Source organism: Elgaria multicarinata, chromosome 2, assembly GCF_023053635.1.
Source record: "Elgaria multicarinata webbii isolate HBS135686 ecotype San Diego chromosome 2, rElgMul1.1.pri, whole genome shotgun sequence".
Lineage (NCBI taxonomy): Eukaryota > Metazoa > Chordata > Lepidosauria > Squamata > Anguidae > Elgaria > Elgaria multicarinata.
In genome coordinates, this window is record NC_086172.1 from 43,021,627 (window position 1) to 43,043,082 (window position 21,456).

The window sequence follows — 21,456 nt, forward strand, 5'->3', positions numbered from 1 at the left end:
TGTAGGCAATGTTTAGTTTTAACTATTATTTTTTTCATTCTTTTATGTCGGCTATGTTTTTATGTGTATGTGTGTGTTGTTGTTTTTTAAACTAGGCAAGTACGAGAGCGAAGCTAGTAAAAAGCTTCTTCTGTGCATGGAAATAATTTCAGCACTTGTTATGATTACTCTGTAGCTGATGACGAAAGGGGCAAGTGCTTTGGAAAACAGTTTCCTGGCAGTGATGCTGCTTACCGAATATTAGAGGTACAGTAGGCCTTAATTCTGCATCTAGTGCTCTATTTTGGGGGGGTTTGGTGGTGAAGAATATGGCTAAAGGTTATGATTTTCAGCTTTGATCAAAAGTGTTAATTTTAATCAAGTACACATTCTCTCCTTAACTTCAACTGCTATTTAACTTCAACTGCTCTTTAAAACCCAATGAGGTCTGCTTACCTAATCTTATTCAAGTCTCGTTGAACATCCTAAATGTCATTATTTTTGTTCTGAATAAGTCTTTGGGATGTGATAAAGTAGCAGCATTTTAGTAAGATCTCATTCAAATCTTTTGAAAATATGTGCTTCTTTTATGCCTAAAATATATGCTTCTCTGTTAAGGCTAAGTATGGGTTTTGTATGTCATTTTCTGTATGTCTATTCACTTTAATACATTTTAAAAAGAGATAAAGCAGGAGCTTTTTAGAAGAAATCCATAATTTTTTGAGTGGCTACGGTAAGTAAAGTAACTTCTTGACATGTGAAACAAGTTGAAGCCTTTCTCCTCAAAACGTTGCGCTTAGGCAATGATAGGAGGGGAACTGTTTTATTTTTGGTTTTGGTAGTTGTAGTTGTTTTGTTACCTTTTATTATTTATTTATTAATTTATTACATTTTTATACCGCCCAATAGCCGAAGCTCTCTGGGCAGTTCACAAAAATTAAAACCATAATAAAACAACCAACAGTCTAAAAACTCAAGTACAAAATATAGTATAAAATGCCCAATATATGTATTTTAACTGGTTTTTATAGATTTTTTTGTGTAAATTGCTAAAGATTTATTAAGGAGCAAATAAGTGTTATAAATTTTGAAATTGGTAGGAAGATAAATTTTAATGTGTTCCTAAGTTTTTTTGCATCTTTTTTTTTTTTACTTCCAGGTTGGTTGTGGTGCTGGAAACAGTGTTTTTCCCATTTTGAAAGCTATTCGGTAAGCCATTCCAGAGCTAAAAGTAATACAATAATCCTGTGAGAACAGCTGGTTTGCCATAACCTGTGTTAAGGAGTTTCACTGTCTGTGATAGTAGTGTACTTGCTCAGCTGATCTTACAGCAATAAGGGCACATCTCCATCAGTAAGATTTTTCTCTTCTCCGAGGCATTTACAGCATTTAACAACATATGCTGAGTTTTTTAACTGACCCCAGAATAGTTGTTTTTAAATGGATATTGTCTGTTTTTGTTTGTATTTTATACTTTTTATGGTTTTCCATTTTGTATATTTCTTTTTAATGTTCACTATTTTTAATTTTGTAAACTGCCCAGAGAGCTTCGGCTATGGGGCGGTATATAAATGTAAATAATAATAATAATAATAATAATAATAATAATATGAAGAAAGCTGATTCTTCTGATTGAGTCAACTACTAATGAAGATGTAATCTCTGGTGTGTTTTTGATCCTGCACAGTAGTGCTGAGCACCAGTTCTTGACACACACACAGATGACCAGAAGGTCCTCTGACAGTAGTCTGGTTCATACCAGAATGTTGATCTCCTGTCATTTGTTCAGCACGATGATTCACAGTTGAATGTGTAAAGTAGTTCCATTGTGTTCTGAGGTGTGGTGAAGCAGTATGAAAACTCTGTCTGTGGTGTTTGCTATGTGGTGGTTAATTGAGCTTACCTCTTGATGTTACAGTCCCCAAGTGATGAACATGCCACAGTCAATGTTCAGAGAGAATATAAATGGTGAATAGTTGTCAGTTATGATTCCTCGCCTAAGTGTGAGCTGCCAGGGAAGAGAGAGATTGCTCTTGTTAGAGATATGAATTTATTGTATGCAGAGGGAGTGAAATTAGTCTGAGGGCTGCATTGGGCCAGCTTAGCATGAATTTAGGCCAAGGACTGCAGGTTGCCTACCCCTGTAATAAAAGCATACTTTCCTTCCCCCCTGCAAAGATATTCAACTTCTATTGAAAAGGCATCCATTGTGCTAAACCCATGTGAAGCACAGATGGTATTCCTGCAATTAGACTTCCACATTTATTTCAGTGGATAATGGACTCTGCCAGGATTCTTGTCCCTCTGTTGAAAGAGAGATATTGTGAGCTAATAGTGTATCTGGATGGAATTCTCTTGTCCATTGAACTAAATCTTCATGGGCCAGTTTGCATGTAAGATGGCAAATTGCAAGTTACATTGCATGTAATGGTGGCAAATTTGCTCTGTTGTGTGCCCAGTGTGTGTTGCCACCATTTTGGAAATACAACTTCTGATCAGCCTAATTGGATGGAGGTTATTTCATGACATCTGAACCTGGAAACTATGGATTGATTATAGGTTAAACAACTCACAGTTAACCTACAATTAATTCTTAAGTTATCTCTGGGTTGTTTACCCCATGATTAACTTATAGTGTCTGGGTTTGCATATCACTCCGATTGGGCTGATTGGAGGTTGCATATTCAAAATGACAGTAGTACACACTGGGCATAATGCCAGGCATGAGGTTAATTAACCCAAGATTTGCCACTGTTATATGCAAACCAGGTCTGCAACTTGTTTTCTCACTCCAGTAATTTAGGCGTGTGGCCTCTCTAAGAGTATTATTTATCCATCTTAAGCTATTACCTGATTTGCATGTAACAACAACCCAGAGTACGCATTGAGTATGGATTGTTGTTGAATTGTGGGTTTACATTATGTGCAAACCCTGCAGTATGGCTTAAATGTGGGTTGTTAACGACAAACAAGTTCACAACCCATGGGTTGTCCTTCTGTGTTATTCGTGGTTAACAACCCATAGTTAAATCATACTGCAGGATTTGCACATAATGACATCCCACAATTCAACAACAACCCATACTCAACCTGTACTCTGGATTATTGTTATGTGTAAACCTGGTCAATGTGATTTAAGATTATAATCTTCAAACTGCTTAGTATGCTTTCACACAGAGACATGTTTATCATTTGATGTAGGGAGAGGTCATAACTCTGTAGTGGTACACCTGCTGTACATTCAGAAGGTTGCAGATTCAGTGTCTGGATCCTCCAGTACAAAGAGATGGGAAAGACCCTTCTCTGGCTGAGACCCTGGCGAACAGCTGTCAGTCAGGGTAGGCATTACTGGACTAGATGGGTGAGTGATCTGATTCAGTATAAGGTGGCTTGAAGTGGTGACTTGTTTCCATGCCCCTTCAAAAACACTAGCCTGGTTCACAAGAAACTACAACCCAGACTATGGGTTGAATTGTGGTTTGTTGTTGAATCACGGGTTGTTATGGAATCATGGGTTGTCATTATGTGTGAACCCTGCACTATAGCTTAAGAATGGGTTGTTAACTACGAATAACCCAGGAAGACAATCAATGGTTTGTTTTTGGGTTGTGATATCTGGGTTGTTCATGGTTAACAACCCATAAGTCAACCACAGTGCAACCCATGATTCAACAACAACCTACTCTTGGTTGTCATTATGTGCAAACCACGTTGCCGTTTCTCTCTGGAGTTAGTTCACACATTCAGCTGCAAGTCATCAAGTGGTGAGATATGAAGTGGTATATATGCATGTGTGAACCAGCCCTCTGTCCATTGGAGTGCCGTCCATTGTACTTGCTGCAAATCAAAAAATGTGATTGATGATGCTGGTGGCTCTTAAAGAGTGTGACTAGAAAACCAGATCAAAATATCTTACCTCTATTTCAGCATTTCTTCATTCAGGTAAACAGCTTATTCTTTAAAATGCTTCTTTCTTTTCTTTATTTATTTACAATGTTTGTATACCGCTCCACTTCTAAGATTTTGGAGCAGTGAACCACAGATAGAATTATTATTATTATTATTATTATTATTATTATTATTTCTATTTTTAAAAGAAAAATGCACAATCAGCCATGTTAATTACTAGAAGTATTTATTGGAGCTGGGGAGTGCTACTTTATGTTCCTGGCATGCCTGGTGATCATTCAGAGCTGCCTCTGTAGCAGATGTAGGATTGAGGTGAGGCAGAAGGTTCCGTTGTGTTGAAGCCAGCCTGCATTTTTCATTCTTGGGTACAATTAAAATGACAAAATCTGCACTGGTTCCACATTGCCTTGAGATACTAATGAGTGAAAATGAAAGGTCATCCCTACCCGCATCCCCTTCCTGCATTACATTCTGGTCAGTATTTCCAAGTGTAATTTTGTCACAGAACAGACATCGCATTAGCATTAGTAGTCAAATTTATTGTTATAGCCAATTGCCATTCCAGTGTAATCACAAAACAAAATGTGTGTGTGTGTGTGTGTGTGTGTGTGTGTGTGTGTCTGTTTGAAATTAATCCAGCAATAGAAGTGTAGCATTCCAGAAATACAACTCACTGAAACTAAAAAACATTTAAGTTACGGGATCTCCTTAGCAGTTCACACTATGGTGGCCCAGGAAAAAATGCTTTTACCTTTCTTGCTGGTTCAGACATGACATAGCAGGGGAGCAGTGCCAAAATCATTCCCCAGCCAAGATACGTTGCCCCCTCCTTCACCCTTTCCTTGTGCTTTAGTCTGCCCTTGTTCCTCCTGTTTCCCTTTTTCCCAAGAACCAATTGACATAATGGATTATATATCTGCAGATTTATTATCAGTGGAAATTCGTTCACAGAAGCAATTAGGGGACTAATATTTATTTTTTCTTTTTCTCCCCCTAAGCGATAACTCTAGTGTTTTTCTATATTGCTGCGATTTTGCTTCAGGAGCAGTGGAGCTGATAAAGGTATTTTTACATCTAGTGTTCATTTTGCAGAGAGCACAGCATCCTCTCTGGCTCTTGGGTTGAGCAGTAGTACAGCAGGCATCTTTAAGACACCAAGCCCAAGGAGTGCAACAGCTTAGAATGCATTTCTCGTTCTCCTTAAACTTCATTACTGTACAGAGATGCCTCCCCCAACACATCTGGAAGGCATCTCTGTACAGAGAACAGATAAAGTGCTATGAAGCAGCACCTCTGGGATGTCTGACTCTTGCAGTCGCCTGGCCTAGGGGAGCTGCATAAAGCCCTAAATGGCTTTGGGCTTAGATACCTGAAGGGCCATCTTCTCCCATGCATTCTTCCCTTTGTACATTGTTCAGCATTGGAGGTCATGCTATGTGTCCAGCTGCTGACACTTGGCACTTGGCATTGAGGGACCGGGCCTTTATTGTCATGGCACCAATGCTTTGGAATGCCCTCCCCAGGAAAGCCACCTGGCCTCATTGTTAAGTGACTTCTGCTGCCAGGCTAAAAGATGGCCTTTTCTGGAGGCCTTTTGTGGATGGTTGCTTTTTGCTGGCTCCTTCTGTTTCTCTAGTGCTCTTGCTTGCAGTAGACTGTTTCTTTTCTTGGAAGAAAAGCAAGATACACACTTTTGAAAAATTCATAAAAATACGCAATGTGTAGAATGTTGCTTATCACTTGGAGCATCTTCACACACACACACACACACACACACACATATATATATATATATATATAGAGAGAGAGAGAGAGAGAGAGAGAGAGAGGCATCATAGGTGATGGTTGATGACATTTCATTCCCACCTTTTCTCTTGGGAGCTCAGGGAAGTGTACTTCGTTTGTGTTCTCTCTCTCTCTCTCTCTCTCTCTCTCTCTCTCTCTCTCTCTCTCTCTCGTTTATATGCAGAGGGAGGGGAAAGTGAGCTTGAGATTGCTCTCATGGCTCACCGATTGTGGATCCTGAACTTCCAGAACAAACATTTTACAACAAGGCTGCACAACTGGTTTTGCTCTTGCCATAAAGGAAGGAAATAACACACATGGCAGGCCTTTAGCTCAAGGACGGCTCTTTGCAGGGGCATCACTTTGCTCAGTCATAGGGCATATTCCTTGTATGCAGAATATCCCAGCTTCATTCCTGGGCATCTCCAGGTAGGGTTAGGAAATAATTCCTCCCTGAAGCACTGGAGAACCCCTGCCAGTCAGTGACTGGGTTCACACAGCACACTAACCTACATGCGGTGGTTGAATGTGGCCTGTTGTTGAACTGCGGGTTGTTTGTTGAAGAGTAGGTTAATATTTTGTCTGAACATTTTCTGCAGTGTGGCTTATTTTCCTCAAACAAGACACCTTGAGAATCCACGGTTTGTTGTTCGTTTGTTCAGGGTGGTTAATAACCCACCCTGTGGAAGAGGTCTTGGATTCAGACAACACGCAAACTCACGGTTCAATAACAACCTATGGTTCAACAATAAGCTATGCTCAACCACTAAGTATGGGTTAGCGTATTGTGTGAACAGCCCCAATGTGTTAGCAATACTGGGCTAGATGGACCAATGGTCTGACTCAGCATAAGGCATGTTCCTGGTGAAAGTTAATCACAGACGACAGGGAATTTCACTTGAGGGAGCAAAGAGCAGATAGAGGCTGTAGTAGCATGAGAGAAGAGTTTGTAGTGGCAAGAGGACTCTGCCATGTTAATATTTTCCCCTTAGAATGCTTGCTGTTAGTTTGTAAAGGCTGCTCAAAGAGTGAACCAGAATATGGTGGCAGTTTTGCCTATTTGGTAGGTGTCTGTAAAATAAATTTGCTTATTCTGGTAAAAAAAAACCTTTTTTTTTTTTTAACTACAAGCTCTTCTATTCAAGAAGCATTCATAAAGGAGTCTGGTATTCCAGGTTTCTAACAAGAGGTAGCAAACTGCACAGAAGTACCTTATTGCACATGGGGAACCTGGTTGCTCCTCTTCTAGTCTTTATTGGTACCATCAGGTTTGTACCATCAGTAGAATGAAGTGGGTACAGCTTTTTCAGGGCTGTACCACTTCAGGAGGCAGGTGGCAGGTTAGAAAGCGTTGCCTTATACCACATCAGGCCATCGGTCTATCTAGCTCAGTATTGTCTATGCTGGAAGTGGGCATCTTGTGACTTTCCAGATGTTTTGGCCTGCAACTCCTGTTATTGGCTATGCTGGCTAGGGCTTATGGGAGTTGTAGGTCAAAACATAAGAACATACGAAGTGCCATGCTGGATCAGACCAAGGGTCCATCTAGTCCAGCACTTTATTCACACAGTGGCCAACCAGCTGTTGACCAGGGACCAACAAAGCAGGACATGGTGCAACAGCACCCTCCCACCCATGTTCCCCAGCAACTAGTGCACACAGGCTTACTGTCTCAAATGCTGGAGATAGCACACAACCATCAGGGCTAGTAGCCATTGATAGCCTTCACCTCCAGGAATTTATCCAACCACTTTTTAAAGCCATCCAAATTGGTGGACATCACTTCATACTGTGGTAGTGAATTCCATAATTTAACATTTGGAAGGTCAGTCTGGAGTTTGTTCCTGCATTGCATGGATATGTTGGAGATTGAACCTGGGGCGTTCTGCATGCAAAACAGGTTCTCTACTACTGAGCTGAATCCCTTGTGTATGGTGTATGCCCACAACCTCTCTGCCTGTAGATAATGAGCATGCTCAGGGAAGGGGTACAGCACATCACCTGCAACCTTAAGTGGCAGAATAATCCAAGCTTGTATTTGATTCTTCTGTGTTTTTTTGTATAAACTGATCCTTAGAAACATTTGACAAAACTATATCATGATTTATTTATTTTTAAAATAATAATAATAATAATAATAATAATAATAATAATAATAATAATAATAATCTATTTCATAGGGAGTTTTCTAACCAGTTCAGATTTTTCTGTTTGGTCTTTTCTTGCCCCTCCCCCCCTTACAGTCACACTTGTTCTTCAACGCTTCCTGGTGTTTTGCCTTTGTTCACAACGTGTGTGATGATGCCTCACCCTACCCTTTCCCAGACGAGAGCCTGGATGTTGTTCTTCTTGTCTTTGTCCTCTCTTCGATTCATCCTGACAGGTAAATGAAGACTGAAAGAGGAGGAGGGCAAGAACAAATGCGGTCAATCTCTCTCTCTCTCTCTTTCTCTCATGAATGCTTTTGAGGGTTAAGACCGATGATAAACAACCTTAAATTCTCTTGCGTACAGGCCATTTTAAATCCCACAGCTCTCTTGTCCATAATGGTGAGCAGGACAAAACAGGGCTTCATTAGTGAGCCTTCAGATGCCCTCAGAAGGCACGTCTGTGACAAGATGTGTACTTACAGCAGACGGTGGGTGTCTTCTTTTTTTAAACACCCATCCCCACCCAACAGCCACCAAATTGCCACCGTTGTGCTCCAAGGATATTCTCAGCTTTGTTCTCCAAACAGCTGAGCTATCTGATCTGCTTTTGCAGAGAGATTCTATTTCCCACATAGCATATATCTTCCTGTTTGTTCAGAGGCAAGCCCGTGACTCATGGGCAAAAGACAGGTTTGCCAAGCCTGGCTAAGGACTGTGAGCAAGATATATTTCCCCATCACCTTCTCGTAAGCCATGAACATCCAAGATGTCTGTGGATATTTTCACCACTAAACTTTCAAGCAGGGTTCAGGAAGCTGTGCCTGATGGGATATCATTTGACTCCAACTCCCATCATCCTTGATAATTGGCCATGCTGGCTGTATCTGATGGGAGACGGAATCCAATGACATCTGGAAGGGGACAGCTTCCCCTACCCTGTTTTAGAACTTGTCTTGTTCTCCTCACCTCTATTTCATGCTACACGCACTTACTTCTGAGATTAGGTTACATTGAACTCAGTGAGCCTGTTCAGACAGCACATTAAGCCACAGCTAGGCTGCTAACCCTTTTGCAAAAAATGGTTAGTGAACCTGTTTAAACTGTGATTATGTAGCCACCATGGCTAGAAATGGTTCACACAATATGCTAAGTCATGGTTCACACGACGCAGCTAAGCCATAATGTTTAGCTCAAAATGCTTAACCACTGTGGCTTAGTGTGTTGTCTGAATGAAGTCACTGAGACTTACTTCTGAGTAGGCAAGCACAGACTCTAAATGGCTATGACGAACATCTCATTCATAAATATATCACGTAGGAGTATCTTCTACTGTTCCAAGTAAGTATCCTAAGCTTAGTTTAGATCTTTGTATGTCAAGGTCACTGGTCTCTCTGCATTGACTGTAACACAGTACTATTTTGACTCCCAAGGTTAGTGCACCATCTCATACATGTTTAGACAGGAAAAAGTCCAACAACTCCCAGCATTTCCCAGCCAACATTTTTTCTGTCTAAGCCTGCATAGGATTGCACCCTTAAAGTTCAAAAAAGTATAGCCTTCAATGAAAATGAGCTGGGTGCCTAAAGAGTCCTCAATTTGAGGGAGGGGGAGTGCAAAGATTTTTTACAGTGGGGGTTCTACAAACAAAGAGCCTTGCTTGTCATAGAAGTTCCTCAAATGCAAGAAATTTAATTCAACTTTTAAATGTTTCAATAAATAAAAAGCCTACCAATTAGAAAACCAGTTATGGCTAAAGCAATACAATTTTCAGCCAAGTGCCAAAAAGCAGGGGAATTATGAACACTAGCCTTAACACCACATCCTCCCTAAAGAGGCAGAAAGTACAAGTGAAATGGAGAATATGATATGCAGAGGTGACTGTGAGGTTGTGAAAAATTCATGGTGAACTACTTAGGGCCACCTATTTCTTCTTTTTTTAGAGCAACCCTTGCCCAACCTGGTGCCCTTCAGACTACAAGGCCCATCATCCCTCACCATTGGCTATGCTGGCTAGGGCTGATGGGTGTTGTAGGCCAAAACATGAGCCACAAGTTGTCTAGAGCTGTTCTGCAGTATCCTCTTTCCCAGAATTAGGATACAATATATATGACCCAGCAAAGAAGCCCAAAATTGATACACTACTTTAAATAGACTTTCTCAAACGAAATGGGGAAGACAGGTGATGAATCTTCAATACCTAATCAAAATAGTTCTGCAGATTCCAAAATTACTTTTCAATATATGACATAGGGTGGGTTTGTTGTTGTTGTTAATTGAATGTCAGATATATGGTGTTGAGGAATTAACAGGGAAAATTCTTTATGTGGTCAGCACTGTGTGATGAAAGTTGTGTTAAGATCATTTTAAAAACTAATGATGGGACTGAGTTTTGTGTTCCGAATAACATGCTATGACAGCACTGAGTTTTTGTGTGGTGATGCATTTCCTCCTTTTTGGTGTTGTGCAAGTGGCCACCTTATTCAAGAAGGAAGGAGACCGTGGTGTCAGTTCTGTCTTTTTTATTATTATTAAGTGGAGAGAGCAATCCCAAGGTCTCTGGGAGAGCGTCCCAAGGAGAGTGCACAGCATCGTTTGGAGTCCTCCTCCCGAGACCATAGACACTGATATGTCCTTGGGAGAGGGACTCTGAGTTCTCATCCCCTGCCCCACAAAGAACCATACGGGCTGCTTCCCGAGATCACAAATGCGGCCTCAGAGGGAGGGAAAGGGGATGTTCTGATGGCAGGGAGGGGAGAGGCAAGACCAGGAAACAAGAAATCCTATGGCCTTTCCAGCCCTGGCCCAGCTTCCAGCAGTACACCTTCTTATTTATTTATTGCATTCCTATAGTACCCAATAGCTGAAGTCCTCTGGTTGGTTCACACACAAAAAATCAGTCTTTATGGCTTTCTTAAATGCTAAAAGACTGTTAAGTTGACAAATCTCCTCCGGCAGGCCATTCCACAATTAAAACCATAAATACAATATAAAATATAATATGGAAGCTTAAAACCACAATACAAAAGTACAACCAGAACAAAACCGAGCAGCAATACAGAGATTTAAAATACAGATTTAAAATGCACTTTTAAAACAGCAGAGGTAAAAAACTAGGATAGTAATTTGTCAAAATATTGGGAAAATAAGAGTATAACGGAGGTGAACCTCTCTAAGGAGCTCATTCCATAGCTGGGGGTGACACAACCGAGAAGGTCCTCCTCTTGGTAGCCACCTGCCTCACTTCCTGGGCTGAGAGGCCCTCCTGGAGGAAAATTTTGTGAAAGGAGAATGGAGAGGCAAAAGTCGCCTCTGATGCTCCTTCCACCCTGCTAGTATCAGCCTGGCAGAGCGTTGGATACCCAGAAACCTCTTGAGATCGGAGGCTTCCTTACATGGAGAATTCTCTAAAACACTTTGGTACATGCATTTTGTCTTTAGTATGCAAGTTGTAACTTTATAAAATTCCACATGCAGTGGGCAGGATTAAAATGCTATAAAGAAAGTTATACATATGTAAAAAATGGATCCTTGCCCTCAAAGAGCTTACCAAATAAATATTGACAATAGGGGATGACAAGAGAAGGAGGAGAGAGGAGGAACAGATGAGGTTAGCAAGAGTGGATGTGAGAAAATACAATTAATGCTGGATTTTCAGCTAGGAAAGAGGATTAAAAGGGGGGAAGGTTTAAGAAACCCACCTGACTTCCAAGTCTTCATTGGAATTCAGAGGTTCTGTGTACAGAGATTCCTTCCTCGGACAAGGACACACTACTAAATTCTTTCTCCATTATACATTTACCAGTTTTTATACATCGTACACGAGCACTCTTGTTTTGTTTAAATATAACAGTGGTCTGAGGGTTCTCCCCTGACCTCCAATACTCTTAGCATAGATTTTTACGTGTCACAAGAGAATTGCCCCAATAGATAGAAGTAGAGATGGTGGTTTCTCACTCTTTGATGCTTCTGCAAATGACCCAAATAGGAAGCTGCCAATTGTAGGCTGTTGGTTGCTGGCTGAGGATTGCCAGTCTGGAGAGTGGCATCGAACCAACAGTTACCAAACCTATTGCTAAATACATTAAAAAAAAAACCTTATGGAAAATTTTCTGCTGTTAATTTTATTTCTTGATGGCTAGTTTTAGCTCTTTGTGTTTTCGTCTTTGCTGCTTATTTTAAGCTGGTTGGCAATGAGTTTTCATGATCGGATATTGCTTTTTATGCTCCTTATAGTTTGTGAGTGGCTTTGAGCGACTCCTTTTCCAGAGGGGGGAAAGCAGGGCATCGGTTCCTTCAGAAAAATACAATCCTGCTTGCTTGTGTCAGCCATTTTGAAAGGCTAACCCTAAGTAGGCCAATGACTGAATCCCCACAGGGATTGTTTGGAAACAAGAAATAACTCATTGTTTTATGGTTTTTTGCAGGGAGGAGACTGTTCTCAGGGTTAAAGCAAGGACTAGGCCTTGGTGCTGATGTCCAGGGCTCCTACAGCCCCTTCCCCCAATGACCATCCAGAGGTGAGGGGAGCTGGGGCAAGCAGGCCTTCCATCATCACCTGAGCCAACTTGGGGATTCCGGGGCCCACCAGGTGTAGCTTGCCGCAGCATCCTTTCTCCTTTTGGAACATTTTCGAGTCCATGGTTACAGATGCTCACTTTATTATTTGTACTTTAAAAGTATATGAAGCATTTTCTACAAGAAAATGGTGCTTATTCCCAAGTAATTGTATTTAGGATTCGAGTAGCCGAAGCAAACTTCATTATACCCCTGTAATCATGATAGCTCTATGATTTAAATGGATTTAAAATGCCCAGCTGCACGTTCTCTTGTTTTTTGGCGAACAGGTTTTTGTTTCATTTGCTCTAACGTATCGGCAATGTGGATATGTACGAGCATGGAATGCTGGGGCGGGGAGAAGAGAAATGTTAGCACGTGCCTCACAACTGAGGTGATACAACGTGGCCCTCTAAAGCAGCTCCAGCACCCCCAGCCATAAGATCATCAAGTCCAGAGTCCAAAATGACTTATCAGCGGTTCTCTGTTTTTCACAGGATCCAAAAAGTTATCAATAGACTGGCCAGGTTATTGGAACCTGGAGGGCTAATGCTCTTTTGAGATTACGGAAGATACGATGCTTCACAGCTACGTTTCAAAAAAGGTACACTCAAGGAGATAATGGCTTTGTTTGTTTACTTGTGAGTCATCAATGGGACTAACGTAATCTTCCCTTGTTTTGTGTTGTTTGTTCCTCATAGGCAGCTGCTTGTCGGAGAACTTCTATGTAAGAGGCGATGGTACCAGAGCTTATTTTTTCACAAAAGGTATGGGACAGGGTAGGGATGAGGACACTGCACCATGGCAGGATGATGCTAGGATGCCTAGAGCAAGAGAGTAGTGGAGGGAAGGGTGGTTTTTTTTCTGGTTTATTAGTTGCAGAGAACAAGCTTTCCTACCAACCCTACTTTGGTGCTGGAGCTTTGGCTGTTTAGGGTCAAACTTACCATGAAGCAGGAGATCCATGATTGGAACTCTCAGTGACCTGGTTTTGCACGATCACGGCTGCCCTGCAGTTTGTTTAAGGCACGGCGAGCGATGGCATATGCCAGGCGCGTTTTGAATATTCAAGCCCCAGTTTGTCGTGTCATGTGAAGCTGGGTGGCGGGGCTTGTGTGTGTGTTAAACAACAGGCCCATTGCCTTCACAATGAGAGCCAGTGTGGTGTAGGGGCTAAAGTGTTGGACTGGGAATCAGGAGATCTGGGTTCTATCTGGGTTCTGCTTATACATTTCCGACCCCAATTCAAGGTGCTGTTTTTAACCTATAAAGCTCTACATGGCTTGGGACTGCAATACCTGATGGAACGCCTCTCCCGACATGAACCTACCCATACACTGCGCTCAACATCTAAGGTCTTCGAGTGCCTACTCCGAGGGAAGCTCGGAGGATGGCAACAAGGGAGAGGGCCTTCTCGGTGGTGGCCCCCCGACTGGAATGATCTCCCCAATGAGGCTCGCCTGGTCAAGACTTTTCTCTTCTCCAAGGCATTTTAACATTTTAACAGCATTTAACAATGTTAAGTTTGTTTTTAACGGACCCCAGAATTGTTGTTTTTAAATGGATACTGTTTTTATATTGTTTTTATGTTTCTGATGGTTTTTTAAATCTTGTATTAATGTTTACTATTTTTAACTGTTGTAAACCGCCCAGAGAGCTTCAGCTGTGGGGCGGTATATAAATCCGTTAACCCTTTTGCAGAAAATGATTAGTGAGCGTGTTTAAACTGGTTATGAATGGTTCACACAACACGCTGAGACATGGTTCACATGACATGCTAAGCCATAATGTTTAGCTCAAAATGCTTGACCATCGTGGCTTAGCATGTTATCTGAACAGGGTCACAGTTTCAGAAAAGCTGCAAAAAGATTTGTGACACCTTAAAGACTAACACATTTTGAATGGCACACACTTCCGTGGACTTTTGTTTCACCTGATTAGAAAAGCAGAGTCTCTTGAAATGCGATAAAATGTGTTTGCAATAAAAAATAAAGCAAACTTTGGATGCACCACTCTATGTTTCTATCAAGAATGCTGCAGTGGGTGGGCAGAAAGTAGATCTTCAGATTTTGGGACTTCCAACTTCCAGAAGCTCCTGCCAGGCTGGCCAAAAGTTAGGAATGCTGGGAGTTGAAGTCCAAAACATCTGGAGACCTCCCTTCTGCCCACCCCTGAAGTAAATAATTCCTTTTTCTCCCTGTGTGTTAATTAAAATTGAAGCTCATCTACTTTTTGGTAGAGGTGTTATCTCTGGTTTTTTGTTTTATTTTGTTTTGTTTTCTGGTTTTGTTTTGCTAACTTCTATTGAACCTCCTCTGCAAGGAGTCTGGACAGGTAGCAATACCTCCCCAAAACGCTTTATAGAATAATTATTTTGAAAGACAAACATACAAAATATATTAGAAACAAATGTGCCGCTTAAGATAATGTGCTACTTTTATCTTTGGACATTAGTGCCTTCTTGTATAACAATGGTTTGCATCATTACTTTAACCTAAATACATGGGGAGTTGTTGTTATTGTTGTTGTAGTTACAGAAACGTCTTCCTACCTCACTATCACCCAAATGTGACCCTGAAGACCAGTTTGAATGGAAAAAAAAATGTAGATAACACCCCATACTTACTGGAATGTACAGTTTTGAGAGAAACATCTATATTGGGGATGGGGAGTATTCTCTCTTTAGAGTCCAGCTGTTGCATTTACAAATGGTTTGTGGCAGGTGCTGCCTCAACCCAGCGGCTCATTGAAAACAGTTTTCCATTTCCATGTAGAGGTGTAGAATTTTGATGTGCAGGCCCTCATCTTGACAGCCTCCATCACTATGCTCCCAAGGACAGTCCAATCATGCAGGCGGCTGTGCTGATCCATTTCAACAAACCAGTTTGAGCAGTTTCCATCTACACCATGAGCAAGCCTTTAAAAAAAAGGCTTCCAGACCAGACCACCCCCAAATCCTTTGCATTAGAACAGAGAAGGCTGTATCGTTGCTGGGAAAATGCATCACACTACGTCCCAGCTACTGTGAGGAGTGTAGCTAAGCTCAGAAGGAACAGGGAATTTTAAGATGGGTGGCAGATGACATCAGCGATCCTGCTAATAAAAAAGTGCTGGTGCTTCCTCTCTGCGGATCCTGGCTCCACAGCACCACTGCTTCCACGTCATGTTCCCTCAGGTTGTGTTGTACTCTGTTGGTTCTTCCGGCTATGTGCACCCTTCAAGTCTTGGGTGTGGCATGTGGGCATCAGCCTAGTCAGGGGAGAGGCGAATGATGTGCGCGAGACCATGCTGGATCAGACCAAGGGTCCATCTAGTCCTGCACTCTGTTCACACAGTGGCCAACCAGCCATCAGCCAGGGATGAACAAGCAGGACATGGTGCAACAGGACCCCCCACCCATGTTCCCCAGCAACTGGTGTACACAGGCTTACTGCCTCCAATACTGGAGATAGCACACAACCATCAGGGCTAGTAGCCATTGATAGCCTTCACCTCCAGGAATTTATCCAACCCCCTTTTAAAGCCATCCAAATTGGTGGCAATCACTACATATTGTGGTAGTGAGTTCCATAACTTAACTATGCACTGTGTGAAGAAATACTTCCTTTTATTTGTCCGAATCTCCCACCGATCAGCTTCATGGGATGTCTCTGGGGTTCTAGTACTTTGAGAGAGGGAGAAAAATGTCTCCCTATCCATATTCTCCATTCCATGCATAATTTTGTCAAGCCCCTGTCTGAGCTCCTGTCATGCTAATTGATTATTTGGGACACTGAATTAGCAGAGGTTTTTTTTTTTAAAAAAACCCAGTCCTTCAAAGGGCTATTTTTTTGGTTTATGAGATGTGACCAAACTCACATTTGCTTCCCATACTATTTGGTGCTAACTGAACACTTTGGAAAGTGGGGCGGGGGGGTGATATCTGCTAGAGTGCTTTCAACTTCAGTGTGACCGATGAATTTTGTACACCACCAGGCATGAGATTCTAAAATGAAATTCATGTGGTGCCATGAAAGGTTTCCCCTTCCCCCTTCTAGGGGGCTGTTTCTGCTACTTGGCTGTCGGCACAGTGAGGGACAGCTTATTCCATCCCTCATGATGTGATGTAGGATTCTTCTTTATATAGCTATCATACGGCTGCGAGGGCAGAAATGGCTACTGTAAGCGAAATCTTGTATTATGAATTTTATTATTATCATTATTATTATTATTAATTTATATAGCACCATCAATGTACATGGTGCTGTACAGAGTAAAACAGTAAATTTTAGTGTATCAGACCGCCTTATGAAGTGGTATTATTATTATTATTTATTTATATAGCACCATCAATGTACATGGTGCTACTGCTGCATTGTGTGTGAAGGGTTGTAACGCACTGAGAGCCAATTTAGTGCAGTGGTTAGAATGTTGGACTGGGATTTGGGATGTCTAGGTTCTAGTCTCCACTCGGCTGTGAAGCTCCCAGACACACTAACCCACCTCACAGGGCTGTTGTGAGGATAAAGTGGAGAGGAGGAGGACCATGTAAACTGCCTTTGGTTCCTTGCATGAGGGAAAAAGGCAGGATAGAAATGTAATGAAATAATAAACACTCAACCTTAAACTGGCTAGGCAGAACTATGCACCTTGGACCTGTTGTTCTTTAAATCCCTGGAAAAGCGCTTACGTTTTACCTCAGGGATCGGCCAGTGCTCTACTGCACTGGAGTTGGGGCATCGGAGTGCCCAGCGAGGTACTTGTGGTCTCATTTCCACCCCTTCTGTGGGAAATGTCTTTCCTTCACCAGAAGTTCACCCTGTGAGGTAGGTTCAATGGCACCATTGCCTGCTTCTCCGCAGCTGTTGCAAGGTGTAGGAGTTAAGTCTCACATGTTTGAGCAAAGGAACACATTCTTTTCTTGCACTGGTATTGGACCTCTTGCTCCCAGTTGTTGCTTTTACCTTTATTTACGTTACGTTTCTATCCCACCCTACCCTCACGGAACTCATGGTGGCAGACATGGTTCTCCTTGCCCCTCCCCAATTTTATCTTCACAACAACCCTGTGAAGTAGGTTAGGGTGAGAGGTAGTGACTGGCCCAAGCTCACCCAGTGAACCTCTTTGGTGAGTAGGGATTTGAACGCAGGTCTCCCAGTATTTTTTGGAACAAGGTAAGAAAAGCAAACCCTTCTTAAAATCCATGACTAATCTCTTACGGTTTTTATGCATTTATGCGTTAGTAGTATTTGGTGTTGATCTGTATCTGTGTATAGTTTGATTAGTGCAGCCTTGCTTTTTATTTCCTATTCTACAGATGAAATACATAAAATTTTCTCTTCGGCTGGCTTAAGTGAAGTGCAGAATCTGCTTGATCGACGTCTGCAAGTAAACAGGAAGAAACAAGTGAAGATGAATCGTGTCTGGATACAAAGCAAGTTCCAGAAGCAACTACAGCTGCCTCGAAGCAGGCAAGAAGATGCTCAAGATAACCACGGCTCTTAGTTTGAGCAGGCATTTTAATGGCTGAATAACCAGAAAGACTTTTGAATGGAGCTTTTTTCTTACTATCTCATCATATGATGGTACAAATTGGCCGCAATCCAGAAATAAAAAGTATGATCAGGTCTTCACACCCATTAAAGATTTTGACTTTTTTTAAAAAAAAAACACACCCTACTGTGCTGACAACCTATTTCTGAAACCGGGGGTGGTTGTGATGGTGCCATTTCAAAACAAATCTGATGTTGACAAGATAAGGAAGATTTTTAAGGAACATCTCTGCCCATATGAACTTGCTGTTGCCTTGATTGTCTACTGAAAGTCTCCTTCAGGTGCTTCCTTTATTTGGAGCTATGTTAAAACGGCCTTTTCACTGGTGGCATCCCTGCTATGGAACATCCTCCCAAGAGAGGCCTGCTTGGCACCAGTGTTGTAATCCTTTTGAAGCCAAGCAAAAACATTTTTGCTTTAATTTGTCATAAGTTGATTTTCTGGATTTTATTCATAGGTTTGTTGTATTTTTGTTCGATTGTACACTGCCCTGAAATCCTAAAATAGGATGAACATGTTTTAATGAATTGGCGTATTTGGTAAAATGTGAAAGATGGGCTACACATAGTTTATAGTGACTGGAATACATTTTTGGTCTTTGGGAACACAGCATTTTAATCAAAAAAATTCTTTGATATATACTTCTGAGAAGTATGAAGTAGAAGATGATTGAATATAATAGTTTCTACTGTACATAAGTATGGAACAACAGATTTTTAAGAAATATTAATACAAATTTGGAAAAAAAATGCTGTAGCATGTTTATTATTTTATATAGCATCATGTTCATGGTACTTTACTACAGAATAGCAAACTAAGGTCCCTGACCATGAGGAGCTTACAGTTTAAATTTCGAGTAAAAATGAAAGCAAGGGAAATCGGGAAATCTTGAGTTTTCCTTTACTATGTAGAGTTTTGCTCTATTTTGAACATACACTGTGGCCTGTACCTTCTAACTCTGGGTGGTGTCCAACATCATCCAGGTGTACCTCTTGCACTACTGGACTTCCCTTTCCTCTGCACGCACAGCCAAATGTACAATGGAGAGAACACAGCAGGAAGCTAGGTTCAGCATAAGTTTCAGTGAATTAGAGTACAAAGATTGATTCCACTTCTAAATGGACTCTTCTAAGTTATTGTGGCCTGGATTACCTTGATTCAGATGTTAAATTCATGAGACTTACTGGTCTTTGTCCGCACCTGAACTCTAAGTTATTCATGCTAAGAAGCCAAACCACAGTCCAGCTTTATAGGGCTATATTGGCTCCTTTTGTCACCTAGGGCTCATCCACACAGATGTTTTGCCCCTGGATTGCTTTGGAGTGGCAGCATGTGATCTACATGACGCAGCCGCCACTCTGAATCAATCCAGGGGCAAAGCCCCGAAGCTTCGCACTAAAGAAGTCGGGGATTTACCCCGACTTTTTAAGATTGGAGCATGGCTCCACACCTCTACGGAGCCTTGTTAAGGAAAAATAAATAAAATTTAAAGGGGGGTTGGAAATCCCGCCAGGGAGGGAGCACCCATTCCTCCCCCCTTGTCCCCCCCCCCAGTTAGCTGTAAATGTGATCCTTCGCATTTACAGCACACACACAGCCCAAAAAACACGTCAGCCTCATTTTCCCATTAAACCCCCCACTAACTAGCACGGATGCTCCCAGGCACCCCCGGACCAGTCTCGTGAGCGCTCGGGTGGACGGGTGCGGTGGCGGCAGCACCTGGAAACCCTCAACTGTGCTCCTTCCCATGTAGATGCTGGGAAGGAGCGTCAATGTGGCTGCGCCCCAGCTTGTGCCACCGGGCGCAGCACTATTGGAGTCGAACAGACAAGGACCTGATCACTTCTGCTGGTGAAGCTGTAGTACCACCTCTGTCCATCTGATGTGATGGCGCTGCAGAACAACAGCTCCTTCCACTTGCAAGCTACCATGGTGGCAGAGGGCTTGAGCCCAACCTCCAGGCATCATGCACTATCAGGTACTCCTTTCGGCGCCTCCTGAAAACATCTTTATTCCATGAAGCCTTTCCTTAATATGCAGCCTTGGAATTCTGTTTTTGCTTTTTAAAAATTTTGTTTTAGCTGTTTTATTCTGTTTTTATTTCCATTTTATCTTGTACACCGCTCCGAAATTTTTCAATGGGGAGCGGTATATAAATATTCTAAATAAATAAATAAATAAATAATACAGTGAGAATACTAGGACCACTTAGATTTTTTCGCTGTGCTTTGGAAGACTGTTTACTTAATTTACTTAATGAATGGTTTTGAAATGCATCTAGGGATATTCTGCTCCCTGAGCAAGTTTACTATTTGATGCCCCTCTTTGTACTAAAATGTTGTTGGTTGAACCATAATTAAATGCTGGGATTTCAATATTGATTAAACACCACCCCATAAAGAGAAACCATGTGTAAATTGGCAGTGTTCTGCTTATTTGGGAATGGAAAGGAGGTGGAAGTGTCTAGTTTGTTTTCTTCCAGAAACTGAAGGAGACGACACAAGTTGCTGGGAAGAATAAAGGAGCCTCCAATACTTTCTGATACTAGGCAGTATTTTATTTATGAAGGAAGCTTCAGAATAACCAAGAAAATGATATGGGACATGTCTTTAGGATGAATATACTTAGAATGCAAATTGTATTCAGTGGTGATCATTTTATGTTCCAAATCTCACATTAAATCTATATAATATATACAGTATGGTTTTCTCACTCTCGCATTTATTGTACATTTCAATCCAAGTGTTACCAGCCACACATTGTCTTCTTTTGTGGATATTGATGGCACAAATGCATGTTGGAATATTTTCTTAGAATATAGCTGTATAATCCACCTTAGAATATAACTATATATATATATATATTCAACTCCCATGGGTGGACCAGTCCCCCAGACACCCCAGAACACGTTGCGGGCTTTCCTGTTGCTACTGAAATTACTGCTGCTGGACCATCTCCAAAACTGGGGTGATAGCAAAAAAAAAGTGTTGGGAAGCATGGGAAGTCTGCACCTTGTTGAGGAGCAAAATTGCAACAAGGCGCACATTCTTATTTATTTATTTAAAACATTTGTATCCCGCCCTATATCATTAAGATCTCAGGGCAGCGTACAGATAAAAGCATACAGTATAAAACAATAAATATGCACAGTTAAAAACAAATTAAACCATCAACCAAGTTAAAACAATATATAATTTTAAAACAGTTAAAACAATGTGCCATCTTAGTGAATTTAACCATCCAAGTCTTCGTTAAAAAGCCATGTTTTTACATGCCTTAATTTTTACAAAGGAAAATTGCAACTTTTGCGGTGGTAGCAGTGGTGGGTGGGGGAGCCAGGAGGGTCCATACAGGCCACTCCTGGTTTAAAGAATATCATTCCAAATGCAGGTGTGCAGAATTTGTCTTGACAAGGCTTTAAGAGCTCCTGAAGAACCAGTTGCCTCAATTTTGTTTCCACAGCCACTTCTCCAGAATAGAACAAGGGTAGCTCCTGTAGCAGTTTTGCTTTACAAGAACCCTGCAAAGCGGTTTAAGCTAACACTAG

General features: G+C 41.5%; 1 protein-coding gene across 1 annotated transcript in view; it reads left to right on the forward strand.

The window, feature by feature from the left end:
- METTL8 (methyltransferase 8, tRNA N3-cytidine) overlaps positions 1-17,953 on the forward strand; it is a 40,191-nt gene extending 22,238 nt beyond the window's left edge. The window contains 8 exon segments of the mRNA XM_063118307.1: positions 96-120; positions 123-246; positions 1,139-1,188; positions 4,887-4,950; positions 7,917-8,056; positions 12,875-12,981; positions 13,079-13,144; positions 17,674-17,953. Of these exon segments, the coding sequence (XP_062974377.1) occupies positions 96-120; positions 123-246; positions 1,139-1,188; positions 4,887-4,950; positions 7,917-8,056; positions 12,875-12,981; positions 13,079-13,144; positions 17,674-17,861 (764 nt within the window). The 3' untranslated portion in view covers positions 17,862-17,953.
- Positions 17,954-21,456: the final 3,503 nt, after the last annotated feature.